The sequence below is a fragment of the Staurois parvus genome, unplaced genomic scaffold (assembly GCF_062004578.1).
Source record: "Staurois parvus isolate SC_StPar_1 unplaced genomic scaffold, SC_StPar_1.0 ptg000027l, whole genome shotgun sequence".
In the NCBI taxonomy this organism is placed as follows: domain Eukaryota; kingdom Metazoa; phylum Chordata; class Amphibia; order Anura; family Ranidae; genus Staurois; species Staurois parvus.
In genome coordinates, this window is record NW_028317823.1 from 4151343 (window position 1) to 4175624 (window position 24282).

At 42.7% G+C, this 24282-nt stretch overlaps 1 protein-coding gene across 2 annotated transcripts in view; it reads right to left on the reverse strand.

Moving 5' to 3' along the window:
* LOC149471142 (cyclic nucleotide-binding domain-containing protein 2-like) overlaps positions 1 to 24282 on the reverse strand; it is a 349105-nt gene that overhangs the window by 127891 nt on the left and 196932 nt on the right. For both annotated transcript variants that reach the window (XM_089656547.1, XM_089656541.1), the window contains exons 10-11: positions 23098 to 23158; positions 17894 to 17954 (exon numbers count right to left, since the gene is read on the reverse strand). In XM_089656547.1, coding sequence (XP_089512673.1) covers positions 17894 to 17954; positions 23098 to 23158 — 122 coding nt within the window. The remainder of the gene's footprint in view (positions 1 to 17893; positions 17955 to 23097; positions 23159 to 24282) is intronic.

Below are 24282 nucleotides of genomic sequence, written 5' to 3' on the forward strand. Positions count from 1 at the left end.
ATGTAGACCGCAAAGACAGTCAATAATGCTGTGCCCTTGATAGGAATAAGCTGACACGTTTAGGGAGACAAACCCCCTTCCTCTGAGCTAAAGTGTATGCCTGCTGGTCCCAAGCTTATATACCAAAGAATCAACGGCCCAATCACAAAAAATGGGCTGACCTGCCACACACACAAAAAAAAAAAAAAAAAGGAAACTACATATATATTTGCACAGAGAGGCCAATGAAGTGCATGCAATATATATATACACACATATATACATACACACACATAAACACACATACACCTATACATCTACATTCCACACAGAGACCACAATAGTCACCAAACAAAACACTAACAAGCAAATGGTTCATATAATGTACCAGAAATGTACTCACATGTGCCCCCAAAAGGAATAGGCATAACTCCAGATAAACAGACCTCCTCTCAACAGAAACTCTCCTCCTAGGAGGACATCAATGATGCTGTAACATAATGAACTATGTGTAGTACAGATGCATAATGGTGGTTAGATAGATGGAGTAACCATTTAATAAGTGTATATGATGTATACAGTACAAAGAATAATGATGACATGTAAAAGACCTGGCCTATGTTGGCTGGATTCCACTGTTGGAGAATGTAACCTTTCCAGAAGGGCTTTCTTCACTGTGACCACTTCACCATCGGTGCTGTTGACACCATGGTGCCAATGATTTTCAGGCATTGGAGGGCCTGAAGATGCGAGAAGGACAGGGCAGGTATTATTTGGCTCTGGATCACCGGAATCTTCTTCACGAGCAGGGAGATGGTGGTGCTTATCATATTGAGCCCCGAGGAATAATAGAGACTGTGTGGGCTCAAACTGGCTCTTCTCCATATCCAGTAGCCACCCAAACTCAAGAATGGTCGAGATGACATGGGCCCTGTGCTATAGTAGCTGTTCTCTGTCCTGGGATAGTAGAAGCAGGTAGTCTAGGTAATGGTGTGGGCAAATGCCTCTGGTTCTGATCAGGGCCATGACTGCCAACAAGACTTTTGAAAACACACGAGGCAACGTCGAAAGCCCAAAGGGGAGACACACAAACTGGAGATGCCGATGGTCCACAGTAAACCGCAGGAATCTCTGAAAATCTCTTGCAATGGGCATATGAAAGTAGGCGTCCTTCAGATCTACAGTTGTGGCCAAAATTATTCAACCCCCACTGAAATTGAGTGTTTTGGCCAGTTTGACATTGCTTTTGATCATTCAGTCATCTTGCTTACATTTACATTAAAGAGGCACTTGTAGGTCAGACAAATATAACATAACAGTTATAATGAAATAACCACAAATGTCTTTTCTGTGCTCACAGCATTATCAGTTTTATTCAACCCCCAAGTGACATTCAATCTTAGTACTTAGTACAGCATCCTTTTACAGTTATAACAGCTTTTAAACGTGAAGCATAGCTTGACACAAGTGTCTTGCAGCGATCTACGGGTATCTTCGCCCATTCTTCATGGGCAAAGGCCTCCAGTTCAGTCACATTCTTAGGCTTGCGCACTGCAACTGCTTTCTTTAAGTCCCACCAGAGGTTCTCAATCGGATTTAAGTCTGGTGACTGCGATGGCCACTCCAAAATGTTCCAGCCTTTCCTCTGCAACCATGCTCTAGTGGACTTGGAGGTATGCTTGGGATCATTGTCCTGTTGAAAGGTCCAACGTCTCCCAAGCCTCAGGTGTGTGACGGACTGCATCACGTTTCCATCCAATATCTCCTGGTACTGAAGAGAATTCATGGTACCTTGCACACGCTGAAGCTTCCCTGTACCTGCAGAAGCAAAACAGCCCCAAAGCATGATTGACCCTCCACCATGCTTCACAGTAGGCAAGGTGTTCTTTTCATCATAGGCCTTGTTCTTCCTCCTCCAAACATAGCGTTGATCCATGGGCCCAAACAGTTCTAATTTTGTTTCATCAGTCCACAGAACACTATCCCACAACTTTTGTGGTTTGTCCACATGGCTTTTGGCATACTGCAGTCGACTCTTCTTATTCTTTGGAGACAGCAAGGGGGTACGCCTGGGAGTTCTGGCACGGAGGCCTTCATTACGCAGTGTGCGTCTTATTGTCTGGGCTGAAACTTCTGTACCCACATCTGACAAATCTTTTCTCAGTTCCTCAGCAGTCACACGGGGACTTCTCTCCACTCTACGCTTCAGGTAGCGCACAGCAGTCGAAGTCAGCATCTTCTTTCTGCCACGACCAGGTAGCGTTTCAACAGTGCCCTTTGCCTTGAATTTGCGAATGATGCTTCCTAAGGTGTCTCTTGGTATGTTTAACATCTTTGCAATCTTCTTATAGCCATTGCCCTTCCTGTGAAGAGAAATCACCTCTTCTCTTGTCTTCCTGGACCATTCTCTTGCCTTCACCATGTTTGTAACCACACCAGTAAATGTCTAGAAGGAGCTGAGTATCACAGTCATTTTAAAGCTGCCTAATTGGTGCTTATTATGCTTGATTGCTGCTCGGTGACATCCACAGGTGTTTTCAATACCTGATGGAAAGCACCTGTATGAACCTCTGTTCTTCAGAGTGGTAGTCTTTAAGGGGTTGAATAATTGTGGCAATGAAGAAACCACATAAGAACCATTTACTACTGTATTACATAAACAATTGATGTCATTTTAGTTGCATTTGGGTAGTTACAACGTCCTTGTAGGATTTGATTCTGAATACAATTCCAAATGTACACTATAGTCCCTAAACCCCTTTACAGCATTGGGGGTTGAATAATTTTGGCCACAACTGTATAGACAAGAGCCAGTTGCCTGGTTGAATTGCTTGTTGAATTGTGAACAGCGTCTCAATCTTGAATTTTGACTTCCTGACAAAGGAGTTTAGATGGGTGTGATCTATGACCGGCCTCCAGGCCCCATTTCTTTTCTGGACCAAAAAGAGGGGTGAATACATGCCCTGAAATTCTTTGCCCTCCGGAACCGGCACGACAGCACCCTGCGGTAGCAGAAAGTCCACGTAGGACAGCAGGATTCACCTCCTTTCTCCTGAATGTGGAAGGGCCGTAGGAGTGAACTAGAGATGAGGAGCACAAGCATGCCCTAAAGATACCGTGCTGGCTGCCCAGATGTCCCGGATTGAAACCGCCAAGACATGCTGAAAATGGCGAAGGCATGCCCCCACCTGGCCTGCCTGAGTGGGCCCAATCTCAAAAGGACATTGTGGCCTCACGACCTCCAGAGGTCGAGCCCTTGGAGGACTTCTCCTCCAGCTTATCTTGAATTTCATGGCCTGTAGAGGCGCTTGTCCCTAGCTCATTCCGAGCCTTGACTTCTGGGCTGAGCCCTCTTCTGGCCTATCAGACACAGATCCGCTGTCCAGTTTGTTCCCAAACAGAGAGGAACCCTCAAAGGGTATCTTGCGTCATGCCTGCTTAGAGGCCAGATCGGTCAACCATTGCCGAAGCCACAATGCACGCTTGGCTGTCACCAAGGACAGCATAACCTGAGCCAACAGATGGGTAAGGCGATCATGGCCTCCCCCAGAAGGGCAGATGCCAACCTCAGCTCCTGGATAGCTGAATTCCTGGCCACCTCTCTCTTCCAGAACTTCTCTGAGGGCCGCATCCACATTATCCGACCACACTACCATCGATTTAGGTAAGGCGGCTAACGAAAGTGTCGACTTGCATCCCATCCCTGCCGTAGTGTAGAATCATTTGAGATTGGAATCGATTCTCCTTTCCAGGTTGTCCTTGAAGGGCACCGAATCCTTGAGAGGGAGGGTAACGTGCTTGGCTAGTCTCCTCAAGGCCGCATCCACCAGAGGTGTCGATTCTAAATGTTGAATGTCCTCTTATTTTTAATGGATAAAGCTTGGCGGCTTTGTTCAGCAACGAAGCCCTCTAATCTACATTGCTCCATTCCTCGGTGAAAACGTCCTCGAGTTCCTCCAGGAACAGAAAGTTTGGATGATCCTTCCTTAGATGTTTGAAGAATTTCCTGTGTTTAGGAGGAGACTCCATGGCTTCTTCCCACTTCAGGAACTCTTTGACTGCTTTGACTAAGGGCGAGACCAAAGCAAAGTCGAAGCCCACACACAAATCCTCACTCGCTGCCTCATTGTCTGAGGCTCTGGCTGACAGGTGGCTAGGTTGTGAAGACTGCAATCCCTCTTGGGGATCTTTGGGAAGGGAGCACACCCCGACTGATGGACTGCTGGTGTGACTAGTCCTAATTGCCTTCACAGTGAACCAAAGCACTTAGGGAAGCTGCTGCATTCAGACCACAGGAGTTCCCAATGCAAACAGCTTTGACAGCTGTTTAAATCTGCTGCCAGTGCTATGATGTCACCATCGCCATACTGCACATGCGCTGGAACCTCCGAAACATCCGCGCACAAGCACGAGTGCCGCCATCTTACCGAACTGCGCAAGCGCGAAGCCAAGCCTCATTCTGAGGCTGGCTCACGCATACACTGTGCGCCAGAGGATCACTTGGACCAGGAAGCAGTGGCTTGGAGTGCAGCAATGTGCTCCAGCCACCCAGTATCACCAGGTAAAAGTAAAGAAGCCTGCACAGCCACAACTGCCTGCCTTGGAGACCTCCTGTTTAGGGCACTACATGGCCACCACTGCTATCAGGCTATCTGGTCCAAGATTCCGCTCACTAGCCATTCACAGATCTGAGCTCTTCCAGGCATAGTCTCCTGCTCACCCATTTCGACCCTGCTATTAGCTAGGGAACGCTGAAATTGATGAGGGGACACATCTTTGCCACTCCCAGCAACGCCTCCATCCGCTGCGTCCAATACCCCGCCTTTAGCTGGGGTCCCATGGAACTAACAAGTGACTCATCACCTCACATCTCCTGGGGAGGCTAGCCAGACCTTGGTCACGGACCATCTTGTATGCAGGAACCACGTAAGACTTGCACTAGGTCCATAGGAGGAGGACAAAAAAGGAACACGGCATCTGGCAAGGAGCAAAGATTTATGGGAGTGGGGTTCTATAGGAGAGGAGAGGGTGGGACTAACCCATACGTATGCTGCCATGGAGTCTGTCAGGAAATATTTTTTCTTTTCTTTTTTATAGTATACTGTGTATGTGGGAACTTATAACAAACATATAGTGAGATGTTTTCAAATTTGATTGCAAAGCATTGAAATACACTTAAAATATCTCAGTGGATTCACTTACACTGGCAAAACTATTAGATCAGTTAAAGTAAAAATTCAGGAACATAAAAAACATTTTAAGCATTGTCCCTGGGAAGATGACATAACCCATTTGTGTCACAGCACTTTGCCTAAGCAAGTCACAACGTGGCAAAACTCAGATGGCAAGTGTTGAATCGGGCGTCAGTGTCCCTGCGGGGTGATGATTGCACTAAAGTGCTACTGCAGAGAGACTTTATGGATTAGGCATTTGAACACCATATCCCTGCAGGGCTTGAATGAATCAGTTAATCTGAGATGCTTTCTGCAAACTCATACTGTGATATCTTGGCAACAACGACAATGTGTGTTATTTCTTCAAGCAAATGTTACAATTCTTTAAGCAATTGGTACAGCTGGGAAGTTGTTGCCAGATATGTTGCTTTATAGAAATGACAGGGTTGCTTATATCTTCTTTGGCATATGTGTGGGTTGGTGGCACATTGTTAATTCCTGATTCATTTTAGTATTTGTCATAGGTTTGCAGTTAAACTGTATATCCTGCTTATATGAGGGCTGTACTAAAAGTAATGTAAAAGTGGGCATAACTTTTTTATTACTTTACATAGGTTGTTAAAATTTTGCATGTGGGTAGAGTAACTCTTTTTTTTTCTTCTTTTTGTTGTAGGTAAATCATGGATTCCAAGCACAAGCAACATGCCATCATTGATTTCTTGATGAAGGAGGGGTGCAAGTTGTCCAACACTCTCAGAAGGCTACAGAATGTTTACGGAGATGACACCATTGACAAGAGACAACAAGGACAAGACATTGCTCTTGTCAGTGGTGTCATCTCTGAGCCTGCACCCCTCCTTCATCAAGAACTCAAAGACAGCAAGTTGCTTCTGCTTGGAATTCATTGTTTACCAGCAATGAATAAGAAGAGCTTCTATAGAAGAGTTACTCAACCAACATGTAAAATGCCCTGCAAGGCAATGGCATAATGTGCTAGTATACATCACATACTAGCACAATATGAAGGACTTACCTTAAAATGAAGCTCTCCAGCAGTGCATTGTCCTCGCTGCAGAGGCTTCTATCTTCCCCCGGTCTTGCTTCCAGGTTCACAAGCTCCGGTTGTCTGACTGGCCGAGCCGCGATGAGGTCACTCCCGCATGCATGCCACAGCACAGTGCTCTGATGGAACAGCACGGGTATGCCAGTCCTTCAGAGCACATGTGCCAGCTGTCAATAAGAGCAGATATCTCCTAAATGGTGCCCATTTAGGAGATATTCATTTTACCTACAGGTAAGCTTTATTATAGACTTACTTGTAGGTAAAAGATACAAAAGTGGGTTTACTTCCACTTTAATAATAAAATTATGCCCAGTTTTGCATTATTTTTGGTACTCCCCTCGTAGTATGTATTTCTTATCTTAGGAAATGATCTGGTATACCTACTGGTATCTGGGCACCAGTATGGACAAGTAGAGTGATTTTAGCATAATCACCAATGTAGGTTCACATTTTGCCATGCGGCCTACTCAGGAGAAATTTGCTTTAAAAAAAAATCACATGACTTTGTTTTTTCTCTAAGGCTTACTTCAATAGGGTCACCAGCGTCCAACTCTACAGGATGGTGGTCACCCGGTGCTTTCATCCATTCCACTGAAAATAATACTCCCTGGTGATTGACTGACTGCTACTCTGACTATTTAGCAGCGGAGATTGGGACTTCCTGTAACTGTAACTAACACTTTTTAAGGACAGCTTGGTCTGTTAGAGGAAGCAAATTAAATAAAACATCTGCTGGCAGGATCAACAGGTAATAAAACTAGGTTAGAGGGGAACTCAGAAAAACACACACTGCTGTGGTAATTCTGTTGACTGGCATGGGTGATGACAGCGCTGGATCCCTGAACTGGTACGTGCTTATTAAAAGGCAGCAGCTACAGTATTGTAATAAATGGCATCTATATTATAGACACCATGTAAGTGTAAGGAACCACTGTGTTCAGTGGAGAGCAAATAGGAGTATTCACTATAAATACTGTAAGTCCCAGATTGGACAAACTATTTCTTTCTATGTCTATTCCCCTAGTCTCTGTGTGCTATGTGAGACTACGATGTCTTATTAGTATTTCAGAAAAGGCTTTATCAATGGGCTTTGGTCATGTGTCAGTGGAATCAGTTGGACATCAATATGACATACTTCTAAGATCATTCAAAATTCATTGACAGGTGCATTTGACTTGCAATTGGCCTGCTTCAAGCAGGTTATTCAGTCCAATAGACTTGTAAAGGGTACAAAGCCCATCTGACATGAACAAAGTCTGTTGACAGAGACCATTAGGCTAGCTAGTCCATTGGTGAAGAAAGGGGCAGCGCAAGAGAGGATCTAGAGCTTGCTGTCCAACCTGCTGCCTGAGAGCCATACATGGCCTTTTGGTGTTTGAAGTGTGGCCCTTGGGCCCAAGCAGTCATTAGTGAGAGTCTCTGACTGCCTCCTACAGCATGACTTCAGTCTCCAGCCATTCCTGTAGAACTATCTCTGACCATTTATTCTAGTAGTAAGTCTCCAGTCTATGACAGTCTTCTGTAGCATCACATAAAATATATATTATGTGCGGCCCTTTGGAGATATCAGGGACCACTTTCGAGGCTCCCTATACCTTGTACGTTGACAACCAATGGTCTAGGAGACAGGAAGAATAAATCCGGCATTTACCAGACAAGGTTCGTAAGGCAAATTTGTTTTATCACACCTAAAGAATTCACAATTGTACACATTGCTTCAAGTTCGGCTTGCTTTACTTTATTTTATTATTTGAAACCTTTGCTGGAAGGGGTTCCACCTCACCGAGCACCCCAGCTGTTCACCTGACAGAGATGTCAGACCGCGGGTGCTTTGGTTGGTTGTTAATGGGGTAATACAGGCAGCCCACTGGCCTTATTTAAGGCTTGTTTACATTGGATCAGACTGAGAAGCAAATGTCTGAAAGAGAATGCAATGCTTTTAGTTGCTTTCAGGGAACAATGGATTGTTTCTGAAATAAGTTTATTATACATTTACTGTGCAATTGCTGTGTTTTTACCATCTGTGCACACTGCATTCCCATTGATTTGTAGGAAGGAGTAAAAGCAGCTAAAATACAGTGGAATAAGACATGCTGTGTTTATGAAAACATGACACAAAGTGATGAATGGGTAAGACAGCAATAAACACAAGTTTACATTATCCTATGCCATCCATTTCAAAATTTAAACACTATGTTCCAGATCCTCATAAAACGATTGAAGTAGATCCAAACCAAAATCAATAAAGTTTCACAAGAGCTTTAACATCTTAATATAATTTAAAAAGTAATTTTCAATATTTTTAAAGCTCAACTCCGAGAAACTTAAACATTATCACCTTGTTTAGGTCTAGGGTACAATTTCCACTGTTTCTTCACCCATATGCTCCAGTGATCTAAAGTCCTTAGATTTTCAAGACCAAAACAGGGTAAATAGCTCTGCACTAGATATGGGGACGTTGAGGAACAGTCCATTGACTAATGCCATCTGCCAGGAAGCGGAGGATCGGATAAGTAAATGATCTTCTCTTCTTGCTGGACTAAATGAGCAGTTGACCCATGCAGTGCAAAGATTTTCAGGTGGGACTTTCAGAGGTAAGCTTTAAGTCCGCAGTTTCAATTAAAAGAAACCTGGGGATCCTGCCAAGATCTTGTTCAGGCACTTTCTGTTATGGAGTGACAACTGTCTACTAGTTGTCTCCCTCTTACATGTACCCATTGCCTGAAACTACAAGAAGCTCTGTGACAAACTTTTCTCTGGAATGGTCCAGCAGGAAGCCAGTCCAATGATGAGCAATGGTGGAGCAAGTGCACATAGGCAGGAAATGTCTGAAATTGGTTGGAGGAGATCAGCAGTGCTGAGATGCAAGAAAAAGGATAAAAAAAATTATCCACATTACAGTACCATTATATCTGATATTGGGGTTTACAGTGGAAGCCAGCATTTATTCTGAGTTGAATCAGCTGCATGCACTATAATGGTAAGCAATCAGCTCAAAATCAGAACGCCAGGGAAATTTGATTCCATAACACAAATCACTTCAACCCCTAGTAGGGTGCCCCATGAGATGTCCCTGGTACCTTTTTCATAGGCTTTTTTGAGTTTGGGCAAGGACACAGGGGCCCCATGATCCCCTATTGTCCGGGGGCCCCATGAGTTGTCAGTCCGCACCTGACTCTGACACTCGAAGCAACCCTGACCATGGCACTCACATGTCATAAACCTAACTACCTAGCATCAGGCTAGTGCTTGTGCTCATTTTATAGACTAATCTTAGCTCTACCATCTTCACTCATCAAATTTATACACTCACTGCTCACTAAAACCAGCCCAGGATCTTGGTTTAAATTTTTTGCTGAGGACTTGACATCCTCCTCTATGTGACTAAAAATGATTATCCATTGGCTTCAAGCCCTCTCCATATGCATTCCCTGTGTCCAATTAAGTCACCTCATTGACCAATAAGGATGCATTGTTAGACAGAGAGAGAATAGGTGGATGATGTTTACTCCAAAAGGTTGAGGTCATTCACAAAGACAAGGAGGTCCAGCCCATAGTAACAAAGTGAAACACGTTCAGAAGAACGCACTTTTTTCTGGATGACAATGAGATTTGTAGACATTTTGTGATGTCTACTCTAAGGCCCCTTTCACATGTACACCACCCGTTCCATCTCAGCAATAGATCCCTGATTGGCCCCTTGCTGGGTTAGGTCAGAACAGAGACAGTTATATCCCAAGATAGAGGAAATATGAACCCATACAATCCTGGAAAATGAAGGGACTTAATTCCACCTATACCTGCCCACATTTGGACACAGGGCTGCTGTTAGAAACCACAAGCCCCCATACAGCCAACCTGAGAGGGCTTTTACACAGTTTACTAGGCTTCAGTTATGAATGAACACAGTGAGTGATCAGTAGTGATCACTCATTATGTTCATTCAGGAAAGGAGGGACCTGGTAAATGTGACATATCTCCACTCTTCATTATGAAGGATTCTATTGAGTGCTTTCAGCTGCTGGTGGGTAAGCCGGAAGCACTGTGGGGGTGGGGGCACACAGGGGGGCCTGAGCAGCAGGGGGAAACATATGGTGCACAGGGAGAGGGATCAGCATGATGGAGGGGCAATTACTGGAACCGATCCCCTGCATGGCTCTCTCTGCAGCCATCAGGAGGGAGAGGAGAAGAAGCCAGCTTTCAGCTGCTGCAGAGAGAGCCATACAGGGGATTGGTTCCAGTAATTGCCCCCCCCATCATGCCGAACTACCTCCCTGCCTACATCTGCTTTACCAAGCTGCCTGGGGCCACCTGCTGGCCTGGGCCCCATACAGGAGGACTGGTGGTACCCCCTTATCCACTGCCCTGTTTGGACATGTCAGTAAAAACAGACCTGGATGCAAACTTTTAAGACGGTTTTTACAAGACAGAATGGACCGAGATGTGAGCAGATATAGGTGGACTCAAGTCCACTTACATCTGGCCGACCATGGAGATGCATTGCAGTCCATTGTTAACTGTTTATTCAAGGTGCAAAAATGGACTGATAGAATGTCCATGTTAAAGGGACAGGACATAAAAGTTTAAAGATGAACTCCAGGCAAACAGTAGGAACACCAATGAATGCAGTTGTGTATTTATTTATAAAGATCACATAGTAACATAGTCAGGTTGAAAAGAGAAGAAATTCCATCTAGTTCAACCAGCAGGAAAAAAAAACAAACAAACAGAAAACCTCCCCTATATACACAATACCCACAATTGATCTAGAGCGGGTGTCGGCAAACCGCGGCTCCAGAGCCGCATGCGGCTCTTTTTCAACTTTGCTGCGGCTCCGGAGCACACTGCCCACCAGGTGACAGGCAACAGGGTTGCCGTAGCTCAGTGGTCAGCAAGCCGCGGCTATTTACACAGTTTAATGCGGCTCTTCTGTGTGCCAGGCGCCCGCTCCCCTCCCTCCTCCAAACATTGGCTGTCAGGATGTAGGCGGGGCAGCGTGACGAACTCCTCTCCTCTCACAGTCCGCCCTGAAGACCCGAACGGCGTGGGAACACGGCGAGAGGAACGCGCGGAGCAAAGGTAAGTAAATTGACACTATAGAGGGGATGAATTACTATATGGGGGATGAATTACTATGGGGGATGAATTACTATATGGGGGATTAATTACTATGGGGGATGAATTACTATATGGGGGATGAATTATTATGGGGGATGAATTACTATATGGGGGATGAATTACTATGGGGGATGAATTACTATATGGGGGATGAATTACTATATGGGGAATGAATTACTATATGGGGGATGAATTACTATGGGGGATGAATTACTATGGGGGATGAATTACTATATGGGGGATGAATTACTATGGGGGATGAATTACTATATGGGGGGTGAATTACTATATGGGGGATGAATTACTATGGGGGATGAATTACTATATGGGGGATGAATTACTATGGGGGATGAATTACTATATGGGGGATGAATTACTATATGGGGGATGAATTACTATGGGGGATGAATTACTATATGGGGGATGAATTACTATATGGGGGATTAATTACTATGGGGGATGAATTACTATGTGGGGGATGAATTACTATGGGGGATGAATTACTATGGGGGATGAATTACTATATGGGGGATGAATTACTATATGGGGGATGAATTACTATGTGGGGGATGAATTACTATGGGGGATGAATTACTATATGGGGGATAAATTACTATGGGGGATGAATTACTATGTGGGGGATGAATTACTATGGGGGATGAATTACTATATGGGGGGATGAATTACTATGGGGGATGAATTACTATATGGGGGGATGAATTACTATATGGGGGATGAATTACTATATGAGGGATGAATTACTATGGGGGATGAATTACTATATGGGGGATTAATTCCTATGGGGGATGAATTCCTATGGGGGATGAATTACTATGGGGGATGAATTACTATATGGGGGGATGAATTACTATATGGGGGATGAATTACTATGGGGGATGAATTACTATATGGGGGATGAATTACTATGGGGGATGAATTACTATATGGGGGATGAATTACTATATGGGGGATTCATTACTATGTGGGATGAATTACTATGTGGGGGATGAATTACTATGGGGGATGAATTACTATATGGGGGATGAATTACTATGGGGGATGAATTACTATATGGGGGATGAATTACTATGGGGGATGAATTACTATATGGGGGATTAATTACTATGGGGGATGAATTACTATGTGGGGGATGAATTACTATGAGGGATGAATTACTATGGGGGATGAATTACTATGGGGGATGAATTACTATATGGGAAATGAATTACTATATGGGGGATGAATTACTATATGGGGGATGAATTACTATATGGGGGATGAATTACTATGGGGGATGAATTACTATATGGGGGATGAATTACTATATGGGGGATTAATTACTATGGGGGATGAATTACTATGTGGGGGATGAATTACTATGAGGGATGAATTACTATGGGGGATGAATTACTATGGGGGATGAATTACTATATGGGGAATGAATTACTATATGGGGGATGAATTACTATGGGGGATGAATTACTATGGGGGATGAATTACTATGGGGGATGAATTACTATATGGGGGATGAATTACTATGGGGGATGAATTACTATATGGGGGATGAATTACTATATGGGGGATGAATTACTATGGGGGATGAATTACTATATGGGGGATGAATTACTATATGGGGGATGAATTACTATAGGGAGGATGAATTACTATATGGGGGATGAATTACTATAGGGGATGAATTACTATATGGGGGATGAATTACTATGGGGGATGAATTACTATATGGGGGATGAATTACTATGGGGGATGAATTACTATGGGGGATGAATTATTATATGGGGGATGTATTTTCAGTTTTAAAAATGTGTCTCTCAAAATAAATTTCAATCGTGGTTTAGGCGAGATTTGGCTCAGTTGAAAAAAAAGGTTGCCTACCACTGACCTAAGGCTATGATTGTGATTATGACAATACACTGTGGCCCTGATTAACCCTTTGCTTACTGGGCCCTTAAACCCCCTTCATGACCATAGCGCTTTTGGCAATATATGCAGTGTCGGATTTGTTTTAAATGTTGCAATGGTTTTGCGGCTCCCAGTCTTTTTTTCCCCTTCGGAATCGGGTCCAAGTGGCTCTTTATGTCGTAAAGGTTGCAGACCCCTGATCTAGAGGAAGGAAAAAAGCTTCAGTGGGGGGGATTCCTTTTTGATCCCCAGGAGAGGCAATTGGATATTCCCTGGATCAACTACCCCGGGTGTTATTACATATAAATGTTAGTGTCCCGTTATATCCAGTTATATTTCACGCTTTCACAGCTCTTACTGTGAAGAAGCCTTTCCGTATGTGAAGGTTATATCTCTTTTTCCACCAAACGTAAAGAGTGCCCCCATTGTCCTTTGTGGTGACCTTTAAGTCATTTATGTTAATTGCAACTAGTATTACCTGCATGTGGCTTGAAGTCAGCTTCTTGTAAACCCAGGTACAGCAGCACTCAGACAGGGAATAGGAGGGGCAATACTACTGCCTAATCAGGGTCTGCTACATGAGCATGTGCTGAGAGGGAGGAGAGGGCAGAGAAGATAGTTCATCAGTTTGCTGCTGCTCCTTCACCATCTAGTCACAGGTCAAGGGTGGAAAGAAGACCTCACTGTGCTGCTTAACTGCAACAGAGAAAAGTCAAGTCACCAAGCTGACTGCTTTATATGGCAGGGCCGTGTAAATCTCATGACTGAGTGGACGAAAAGACAGATCCTTTGGTAAGTAAAACAGCTCCCATGAATGTATTTATGTGATTGCCTGGAGTTTAGTTAAATTTTAATTAAATGTGATAATTTGATTTTATCCTTATTTGAGAGGTGTGTGTGTGTGTGTGTGTGTGCGCGCGCGCACCCTCCTAGGTAGCTAGGGGGAGCTAAACGTTCAGTTGTTAGGCAGAGGCTGTATAATAGTCAGAGGGAAGTCAAATTCAGGTCATGGCTCATAGGCTCTGCAGACCAGCTCTCTAAGACTTCCCCCTGTTCTGGAACTTTGGAGAAAGTTCTAGGAGCAGTTGACGGAGGTGAGGAGTGGCTGTCCTGCACTTTTGAGGGATCCTGGCCAATCTCCAACAGGAGGCTTTTCATGGGGTAAGGACAGCTGTTAAAAGTGACAGAGCCTGCTCAGCAGCAGGAGAGTTTGGGAGGAAAATGGAGAGGAAGTGAGGATGGAGAGCAGGAGTGTCAGGATCCTCTCCATGGCAGGAGTTCTGGAAGATCTGGCATTTCTGCCAATACTCTACATGGCCGCAAATGTACACATCAGCCTCAGTCTGGTGCCAGGCGGCCTTTATAAGGAGGCTCATCACTTCCTCTGGTTGCTGGATGTTCTCTAGCTCCCCGTGCCCTGTTCCTGTTTCCTATGTCTCTGACTTGTGATTTCCTGTTACCGACTCGGCTTGCTCCTGGACCTGTGTACTCTGATTTACCCCTTATCTGACCTCGGCTTGGCTTACGGATACTCTCTCTCGCTCCTCTGTGAATGACCTCGGCTTTCCCATCTGACTACGCCCGCTCTGATTCCCACCTGGTACCTGACCTTGGCTTGAACCGACTACCCAGCAAACATCCACATCCCGGAAGGGCTTGCAAACCATGCACAGGCGCCTCCTGTCTGCAGACCTATCTCTGTGCACCAGCTGTGCTTCTGAGTGGACCACCAACCAGCACTCCTACAGGCGACCTGTGCAACTTTGGGCCTGACTCCAGCTGTCCCACTCTCAGGGGAGTCCGGAACTTAGCCGCAAGGGAAACCCTCTCTCCATTAGCCTCGATCACCAGGTACATGATAAGAAAGCCTGGGAGGGGGTCCAGATGGAGAGGGGCTCACCTACAGATAGAGAAGCTTGAAGGGAGGAAATATCAGAACTTCACCAGCCCCAGAGCGAGGACCATTTGTGCAGCAGGGAAGGAGCAGTTAAGTGAGAAGGCCTGGTAGCAGCCATCGACCGACCCATCAGCAACACAGGAGAAGGACTGAGTGAGTAGACCTGCACCCCTTGGGTAAGAAATGGGAAAGATGCATTCTAGTGGGAAAGTGGATTAGCTTTCTTACCCAGGACTGATTCACACTGTAGTGGCAGGCACTGAATCCCTTGTCCAGGGATTCAACCAGTACAGCTGGATGAGGGAAGGATGCATCTAGGGTCTGTGGTGGTACAATAGAAGATCCTGGCTAGCTCTCCAGAAGAAAAATATTTGCAGTAAAGAATTGTACATAGTTTGTCCTCTGTTACCATTACCCTTGGGCATCCCATACACCCCTCACCCCATCCAAGTTCAAACCCCTGATAAAACTTCAAAACAAAGCTCAAGAACTGGTCACTGTCTCCTGGATGCAAGTCTGAATGAAGAAAATACATGTTGCCTGGCTGTGCAGAACTATAGGGGGACCCAAAACTCAGCAACTCCTATGGGGGTAGTGCTACAAACAGTGCTCAGCATAAATGAGTACATCGCTTTCGAGAAGTAAGATTTTAATCAATATCTCAATGAACACAGGAAAAAGTTCCAAAATTTTGACAAAACTGAATTTTATAGAACATTTGTTTAGCTAATTACATGAACGTAAGGTTATAAATATAACTTAGATTACAAAATCTTCAGTTGTATTAAAATTAGTTGATGCAAAAATGAATACACCCCACAACAAAAATTATTACATCTAGTATTTTGTATGGCCTCCATGATTTGTAAGGACAGCACCAAGTCTTCCAGGCATGGAATGAACAAGTTGGCGACATATTGCAGCATCTATCTTTTTCCATTCTTCAAGAACGACCTCTTTTAGAGCCTGGATGCTGGATGGAGGTTGATGCTCAACTTGTCTCTTCAGAATTCCCCATAGGTGTTCGATTTGGTTCAGATCAGGAGACATACTTGGCCACTGAATCACTTTCACCCTGTTCTTCTCCAGAAATCCAACAGTGGCCTTAGATGTGTGTTTTGGATCATTGTCATGTTGGAAAAGTGCACGACAACCAAGGGCATGGAGTGACGGTAACATCTTCTCTTTCAATACAGAGCAGTACATCTGTGAATTCATGATACCATCAATGAAATGCAGCTCCCTGACACCAGCAGCACTCATGCAGCCCCACAGAAGGACACTGCCACCACCATGTTTCACTGTAGGAAACATGCATTTTTCTTTGCACGCCTCACTTTTGTGACACCATACAGTTTTGAAGCCATCAGTTCCAATAACATTTATCTTGGTCTCATTACTCCAGAGTACAGAGTCCCAGTAGTCTTCTTCTTTTTCAGCATGGGCCCTGGCAAATACTAGGCGGGTTTTTTGTGCATGGGCTTTAGGAGAGGCTTCCTTTGTGGACAACACCCATGCATGCCATTCCCCTACAGTGTAAGCTGTATTGTATCATGGAAAACAATCACCCCAGTTTGGCTTTCTACTCCTTTAGCTAACAGCAGTGAACTTGCATTGGGATTTTCTTCAACCCTTCTCATCAGAAAATACTCCTGATGAGGTGTTAACATCCATGGACGGCCTGGAAGTTTCTGACATTGTTGCAGTTCCATCTTTGTTAAATTTTTGTATCACTTATGCTACAATATTCTGACTGATAAGTAAAGCTTTACCAATCTTTTTGTAACCTTCACCTTCATTATTTTCTTTCTCAGGCCTTGCGACACATTGTGACACCTTATGCGGTACCATTGCTGACAGCATGAAATGGGAAGGGGTTTTGCTTGTTAAATGACATCCTTTTAAAATCATCTGTCTGCTGGACACCTGTTTAATGAATAATTAGACTCACCTGTAGTTGAATTCTTGTTAATTAGGATTTTGTTGTCTAAAATTTAGCTTTGCTCCTAGGACTTTTATTGGGGTGTATTCATTTTTGCAACATGGTCTTGGATGAATTTGTTAGGAAAAATACTTTTTTGTGTGTGCAAATAAACAAATCTTGTTTGTAATCAATGGCCCACATTTGTGGGAGTATTTTGTAGTCTAGTGTCCCATAGAAATTGTTGATTCTGAAAGGAAAGTAAAGGTTTTCTGACAAGTCTATTGGAGTGTACTCATTTATGCTGAGCACTGTATATAGCACTGACAATTTACACAGAGCTTTACCTACTGTATGTAGTGTACATTCGCATCAGTCCCAGCCTTCAAGCAGCTTACAATCTAAGGTCCCTAACTCAGATTTACATGCCAAACCCAATTTATACAGGAGCCAATTATTTACTGACAGGTTCACTTCAATTAAAATTGTATACCTAGAGTTGCTCTTTAATTTTGAAAAACTAACTGGCAAGAACCTACTCACCTCTGTAGAATAAGCTATGCAATATCTTTCGTTCCTGTCCTCTAATATTTATTGATTTTCTTAATGTGTCTGTTTAAATCAATTAGAATATAGGAGAAAAACACATCCCGGCACTCAAAGTAAGATGCATCCTGCTAATAAACCGCAAGAAAATCATTTAAAATGTAATGAGGTTTCAATCTAACCGTCTCTGTATGATGATGATCCACGCTGTGATAGAATTATAATGTCATTCTAGTCTTTCCATTAGGAATGCTGGCCCGGTTGTTTATACTTACTGGCACTTAGAAAAGGCAGTGTTTTCTGCGTTGGCACAGCTTTCAATACACGCACTGATCCCTTAAAAGAAAATATATGTCATTTTAAAGGAAAAATCAACTTTCAATTAACAAATGGATATAATGTATGCAATTACAACAAATGTCATGTTGTAGAACACCACAAACAATTACCTTTCCATTTCAATTTGCAGGCCGATGTGATTTTTAATGGCCTATTATAGGAAAGTTGGCCATACACTAGTAGAATTTTGTTTGAATATTTTTAGTTTTGGGAACATTTGTTTGATTTTCGAATGATTAATGTGGTCATATCAACATTCATTTTTGAGCAGAATGGAAAAATGTTTTTTTGAACTAACAAATATATAACAGTGTATGAGGTTTTCGTTCAGATAATGACATTCATTCCCAAAATCGAAAATTGAAAGCAAACGAACTTTCAATCAACATCAAAAAGTAGTCAAATGTACTGAGAATTTTTGTATGAATGTTCGTTTCAAAATCTACTAGTGTGTAGCCAGCCTAAAGTATGTGTAAACCCTTACTTTGTCAAACAACCCACTCAGTTTAAGACAGAAATGTTATATATACTGTGTACACACACACACTATCTTGCCAAAAGGATTGAGCCGCCTGCCTTTACTTACACATGAACTTTAATGATGTCTTAGTCCGTAGGGTTCAAAATTGAGTTGGCCCGCCCTTTCCAGCTGTAACAGCTTCAACTCTTCTGGGAAGGCTGTCCACAAGGTTTAGGAGTGTGTCTATGGGAATGTTTGACCATTCTTCCAGAAGTGCATTTGTGAGGTCAGGCACTGATGTCAGATGAGAAGGCCTGGGTCACAGTCTCTAATTCATCCCAAAGGTGTTCTATTGTGTTGAAGTCGAGACTCTGTGCAGTCCAGTCAAGTTTCTCCACTCCAAACTTGCTCATGCATGTCTTTATGGACCTTGCTTTGTGCACTGATCCACAGTCATGTTGGAACAGGAAGGGGCCATCCCCAAACTGTTCCCGCAAATTTGGGAGCATGAAATTGTCCAAAATGTCTTGGTATGTTGACACCTTAAGAGTTTCCTTCACTGGAACTAAGGGGCTAAGCCCAACCCCTGAAAAACAACCCCACACCATAATCCCCCCTCCACCAAACTTTACACTTGGCACAATGCAGTCAGGCAAGTACCGTTCTCCTGGCAAAGGCCAAACTCAGACATGTCCATCGGATTGTCAGACAGAAAAGCGTGATTTGTCACTCCAGAGAACATGTCTCCACTGCTCTAGAGTCCAGTGGCGGTGTGCTTTACAGCACTGCATCCAACACTTTGCATTGCACTTGGTGGTATAAGGCTTGGATGCAGCTGCTCGGCCATGGAAACCTATTCCATGAAGCTCTCTATGCACTGTTGTTGCGCTAATCTGAAGGCCACATTAAGTTTGGAGGTCAGACAGATGGTGACTTATGCGCACTGAGTGCTTTAGCATGCGCTGACCCCCCTCTGTCATTTTACGTGGCCTACCACTTTGAGGCTGAGTTGTTGTTGTTCCCAGTTGCTTCCACTTTGTTATAATACCACTAACAGTTGAGCGTGGAATATTTAGTAGCAAGGAAATTTCATGGATGGACTTATTGCACAGGTGACAACCTATCACAGTACCTTGAATTCACTGAGCTCCTGAGAGCGACCCATTCTTTCACAAATGTTTGTAGAAGCAGTCTGCATGCCTAGGTGCTTAATGTTATACACCTGTAGCCATGGAGGTGACTGGAACCCCTGAATCCAATGATTTGGAGGGGTGTCCCAATACTTTTGACAATATCGTGTGTATATATATATATATATATATATATATATATATACATACAGTATATATATAAATATAATTATAAATACTTTTTTTTTCCTTTTCCCAGTGGTCACATGGCGTCTAAGTGGTTTAGTGAGCTGGGGGTGGAAACTGCAGGGGGCGTGTCTGCAGGAGGCAGAGAAACAGCAATACGCTGACCTTCGCATTGGTTAGCTGTTAAAAGGGGCGTGTCAGCACAAGTCTGACTACTGGAGGACAGGCAGGCTTTGCTCCCTATTAGAATGCAAAGAAGAAGACAATTGACCATATGGAGATGGATGTGCTTCCATGCCCAGCACGGTTTGTTTGCAATAGGAGACCAGAAGGACTTCTGGTCACCAGGTATTTCACACAAAGACAGCAATGCAAAGAAAATAAGATACTTTTTCATGCAAGTTCATTGAAACATAGACACATCAGGAATATGAAATGTTGCAGTAACATACAGATGGGCGTTTAGAACACCCTAAGAACTCCAGCCAGTGATTTCCTGTGGTTAGAGACAGACAACTGTGGCTGGATGCAGTCTTGCTGTGTCTAGTCATGCTCACTGCAGGTAATTGTGGATTGTGTAAACAGTCACAAATAGCTGCAGCCACCATCCGTCTGTCTGTCACTGCAATGTATGGGCTGAGTATGACAGGTGTTTGTGAAGTTTATACTGCCATCAGAGGCTCTATTAGACAGGAAATGAAGGAATCTCTCTAATGGCATATCTGTGAAGGTTCTCATTTACCCAGGTCATGATATATCTAATAGTAGATGGTCATATTCACCTGGGCTTGTTCTATAATGTTGAAGACATTTAGTAGCTTCTTCAAGCCACTTGTTTACTTCTGATAAGTGTCAGAAACATAATCCAGCATTCATATCCACACAGGAAAACCCAATCACCACAATCCAATCACATAAAATGTGTCAAGGAAGATGTTGATTGTCTAAGAACATGGCTGGAAGTATGAAAGTTGTGGAACTGCTCTGTTCCACTGATGTAATCCCATCCTGTGTCAGGAAGTCTTCAAAACATTCAATCCCTTCTCTTCACACAACCCTATTCTCCAAAAGCAACACAGAAAGTATTGTATTTTTCCTAGGATAAGTAGGGGAACACTGGAACCTTTGTCATTTTTTATTTTTGTCTGTTTCCTCTTTGTAGATTTTCCTTTAATTTTCTGTTTGGTAAAAGGTTATCCCCAGAACAGAAAGTAAGGCAAAATCTCTCTAACGGAGCCTTGGACATTATTACAACCTGACAGGAATTCTAACCTTTCCCTATTGTATCCAATACTTAAAAAAGAAGATCCTGAGCCCAGCACTTTGATTTCCTCTGCCAGCTAGAAAATCAACAAAAATTGGGACTTTATCAGTGCCTAACGATTGGAAAATAACTTAATTTTATGCCCTCAATCCCCTCATGTTTTGCATTGTATTGGTATTGTTCTGACACATGTTCGGTCCCCCTTTGTAATGTACAGCGCTGAGCGAACTATTGGCGCTTTATAAATACTGTATAATAATAATAATAATGTTTAAAGTCATGGTACTTATTGTAAAAACACGTTAGAACAAACTTTTATATTAATTATTAAAATTTCATCAGTTGTGGCAAACAATAGTAAGTATGTTTATGTGACTTCTTAGACAGCCCCTTTCTTCCTGATGAAGCCGATTGCAATCTCTACCCCACATGTTGACTCAACTGTCTGCAATAGGAGATATTTTAAATCAAGAATGATCCCTGTATAATCTTTACTTATTAAAATATGCATATGTTAATTTTGCACAGGTTTTAAATGAACTAGAACAATTAAAAAGATATCTAGTTATGGAGGTTTACCACAACTGATGACATTTTAATAATTCATATGAACTTTTAGGTTTTAACATATTTTTCCAATAAAGTCCGATATACAAATATATGTATAGTGTATGTGTATATACATATATATTTCTATATGAGCAAGGAATGTGGTGTCTTGAGTACCAATCAGTCCAATCCAATATGTTTATCCTATTTCTTTTGCCTGCTGCTGCTGATTATTGTTCAGTAGTTAAAAGTTACAATGTATTGGGTTATGAATATTTATTCTGCTTTTGCCAATCTCTGAGAGGTTTATTTCAGTGGTGCAGGCTAAGGAAGAAGACACATATTTGGAGTGACCTTCTATAAGGGTTCTTGTCTCTCAGGCTGCTGCCTTGTGAGGATGTATCTGTGAGGGTCCAATCTTTTCCTACCAGACCTTTGCCCTTTTGGAGCTAGCCAGAGTAAAGAAATGTTTGTTCTCTGGATCTGGGTCTATAGAAATAGGGTCTTGCTCTATAAAGAGCCTGAACTTGGGACTAAGGAATCCAAAGATGACCTGCACCAAAGAAACTAAAAGATAGCTGTCAGTCTGGGCCCAAAGGGATCTATGCTGGCCTTAGAAACTAGAAGATAGCAAGGAGTCTGGGTCCAAAGGGACCCAAGCTAGACTTAGGCAGAGGCCTTGGAAACTAGAAGATAGTGGCCAGTCTGGGCCTAAAGGAATCTATGCTGACCTGAGATAGAGCCCTTAGAAACTATAAGACATCGGCCAGTATGGGCCTAAAGCAGTGTTTCTCAACTCCAGTCCTCATGGACCCCCAACAGGTCATGTTTTCAGGATTTCCCTCAGATGAAACAGCTGTGGTAATTACTAAGGCAGTGAAACTGATCAAATCACCTGTGCAAAATAATGGAAATCCTGAAAACATGACCTGTTGGGGGTCCATGAGGACTGGAGTTGAGAAACACTGGCCTAAAGGAACCATTAAGAAGGCAGGAAATCTTAAAAAAAATCCAGCAGCTCAGGGAGTGACTGCTAAAAGAATAACCTAATAAAAAAAGCAATACACCTTTTATCTCAGATCAAAACATTTGCCCTTACCGAGGAAAAATTAAAAAAGTTGACCTTCTATGTATTACATAATTTTTTGATTACTAGGGACAAAGACTGCTTTTTCATAGATCAACTGCATTTATCCTTTAAGACAGTTGTTACCATGAGCACTAATTGTTATAGTTGCAAATGTGTTGAATCCTAGCAGGACTGGTCATCGATCTACCATCCCTTAAGCACAGCAGCTTTCAAAGCTTGCACAAAACTTCTGGGACATGCCCTTGGCCGCATTCCATGTGTGATAATACTGATTTAAGACAATGCTCTGTAAAGCTCTGGAATGTATTTCCTGCAAATCAGCTATTTTCACTTCGCTTTCGTCGTGTTTCTTGTAAACGGGCAACCGATAATTACATATTGAACAATAAATCAAAAACAAGGGGTAGAGTTATATTGCGGATGCACCATGGCTAGTGATAAATATATTTGTATTCACTTACACTTTTGATTACATAGATTTTCGAAGAGGCCTTCGAGTCTTTTGTAATAACTGTTCCTGGCCTATTAAAAAAAGATAAAAATAGAGTGGAGCAAAGTTTATATCTGTTATGATAGATTTCATCAGGGTTTATGCCCTGCAAAGACAAAATAAAAGCTAAAGTTTATTCAAAGTTCTACAGACACAAACATTTTATCTCCGCTGGCTTCCTTCTCGCGAAACAGGAAAATAGAAAGCCATAACTACTGCTATAAGGAAAGTCTATTGCCAATATAATGCCCTACAACATAATGTGGATAGACTTTAATTCATCACTCGCAGTTCTGGCTGCTAACGAGTTATCAACGTTTATTGGAGTCATTACTTAGCTTTATTTTCACTTTATACACTGACAGCGGAAATATGGAAGCAGTAAGACGTGCATTAGAGCCAGAACTGAAATTCACACCTGGTAGTTCCATACATGGAATCTTTGAACAACCATAGTCAAACGTTTCAAAGAATGAGGACAGAGAGATATTTGCATCTACATCTATTTACCGTGACTTGTCCAAATCCTGGCAGGATTTAGCTGCCATGGCATAGTATACACTTTTCTGGGCAGAGCAGAAAAAAGTGGGAATAAAAATTATAATATCAAACACCTTTTATACTTTTTTGCCTAACACATAACTCCATCCATCCAACTCATCGTTAAAGCGTATCTAAAGACCAAATCTTTAGTTTAGAGTAGAAATTTTAGAACAGCTCTCAGGTTTTTGTTGCTGGTACATGCTAGGATTTCCTATTATAATAACCAGTGTTGTGAAAACCTGTCTCATTGATTAAGCTGCCTCGCTTTGGGGAGGTTGCTCACATATACCAGAGCACCCCAAGAGATTATGAGTCTTCAGAGAAATCCAAATATGCAAGAGGCAGCAAGGAAGCCACACCAATGGTCAAAGCGTCCATTTTTTTATTAATCAATTTTCCGAAAAAAAAAAGAGATTTTTATATATGTTTGATTCACATTTCACACAGTCTAAATAACAGCACCCCGTGCTCCATGCTGCACAAACTGCTAATAGTAGGATCAGATTTTAAGCATACAAATATTATTACAATCCTAGTGACGCCAATTAATTTTGAGGTTATGTTAAAGTAATAGTGCAGCGCTATAAATGCATGTTGTCAATCATAAACTATT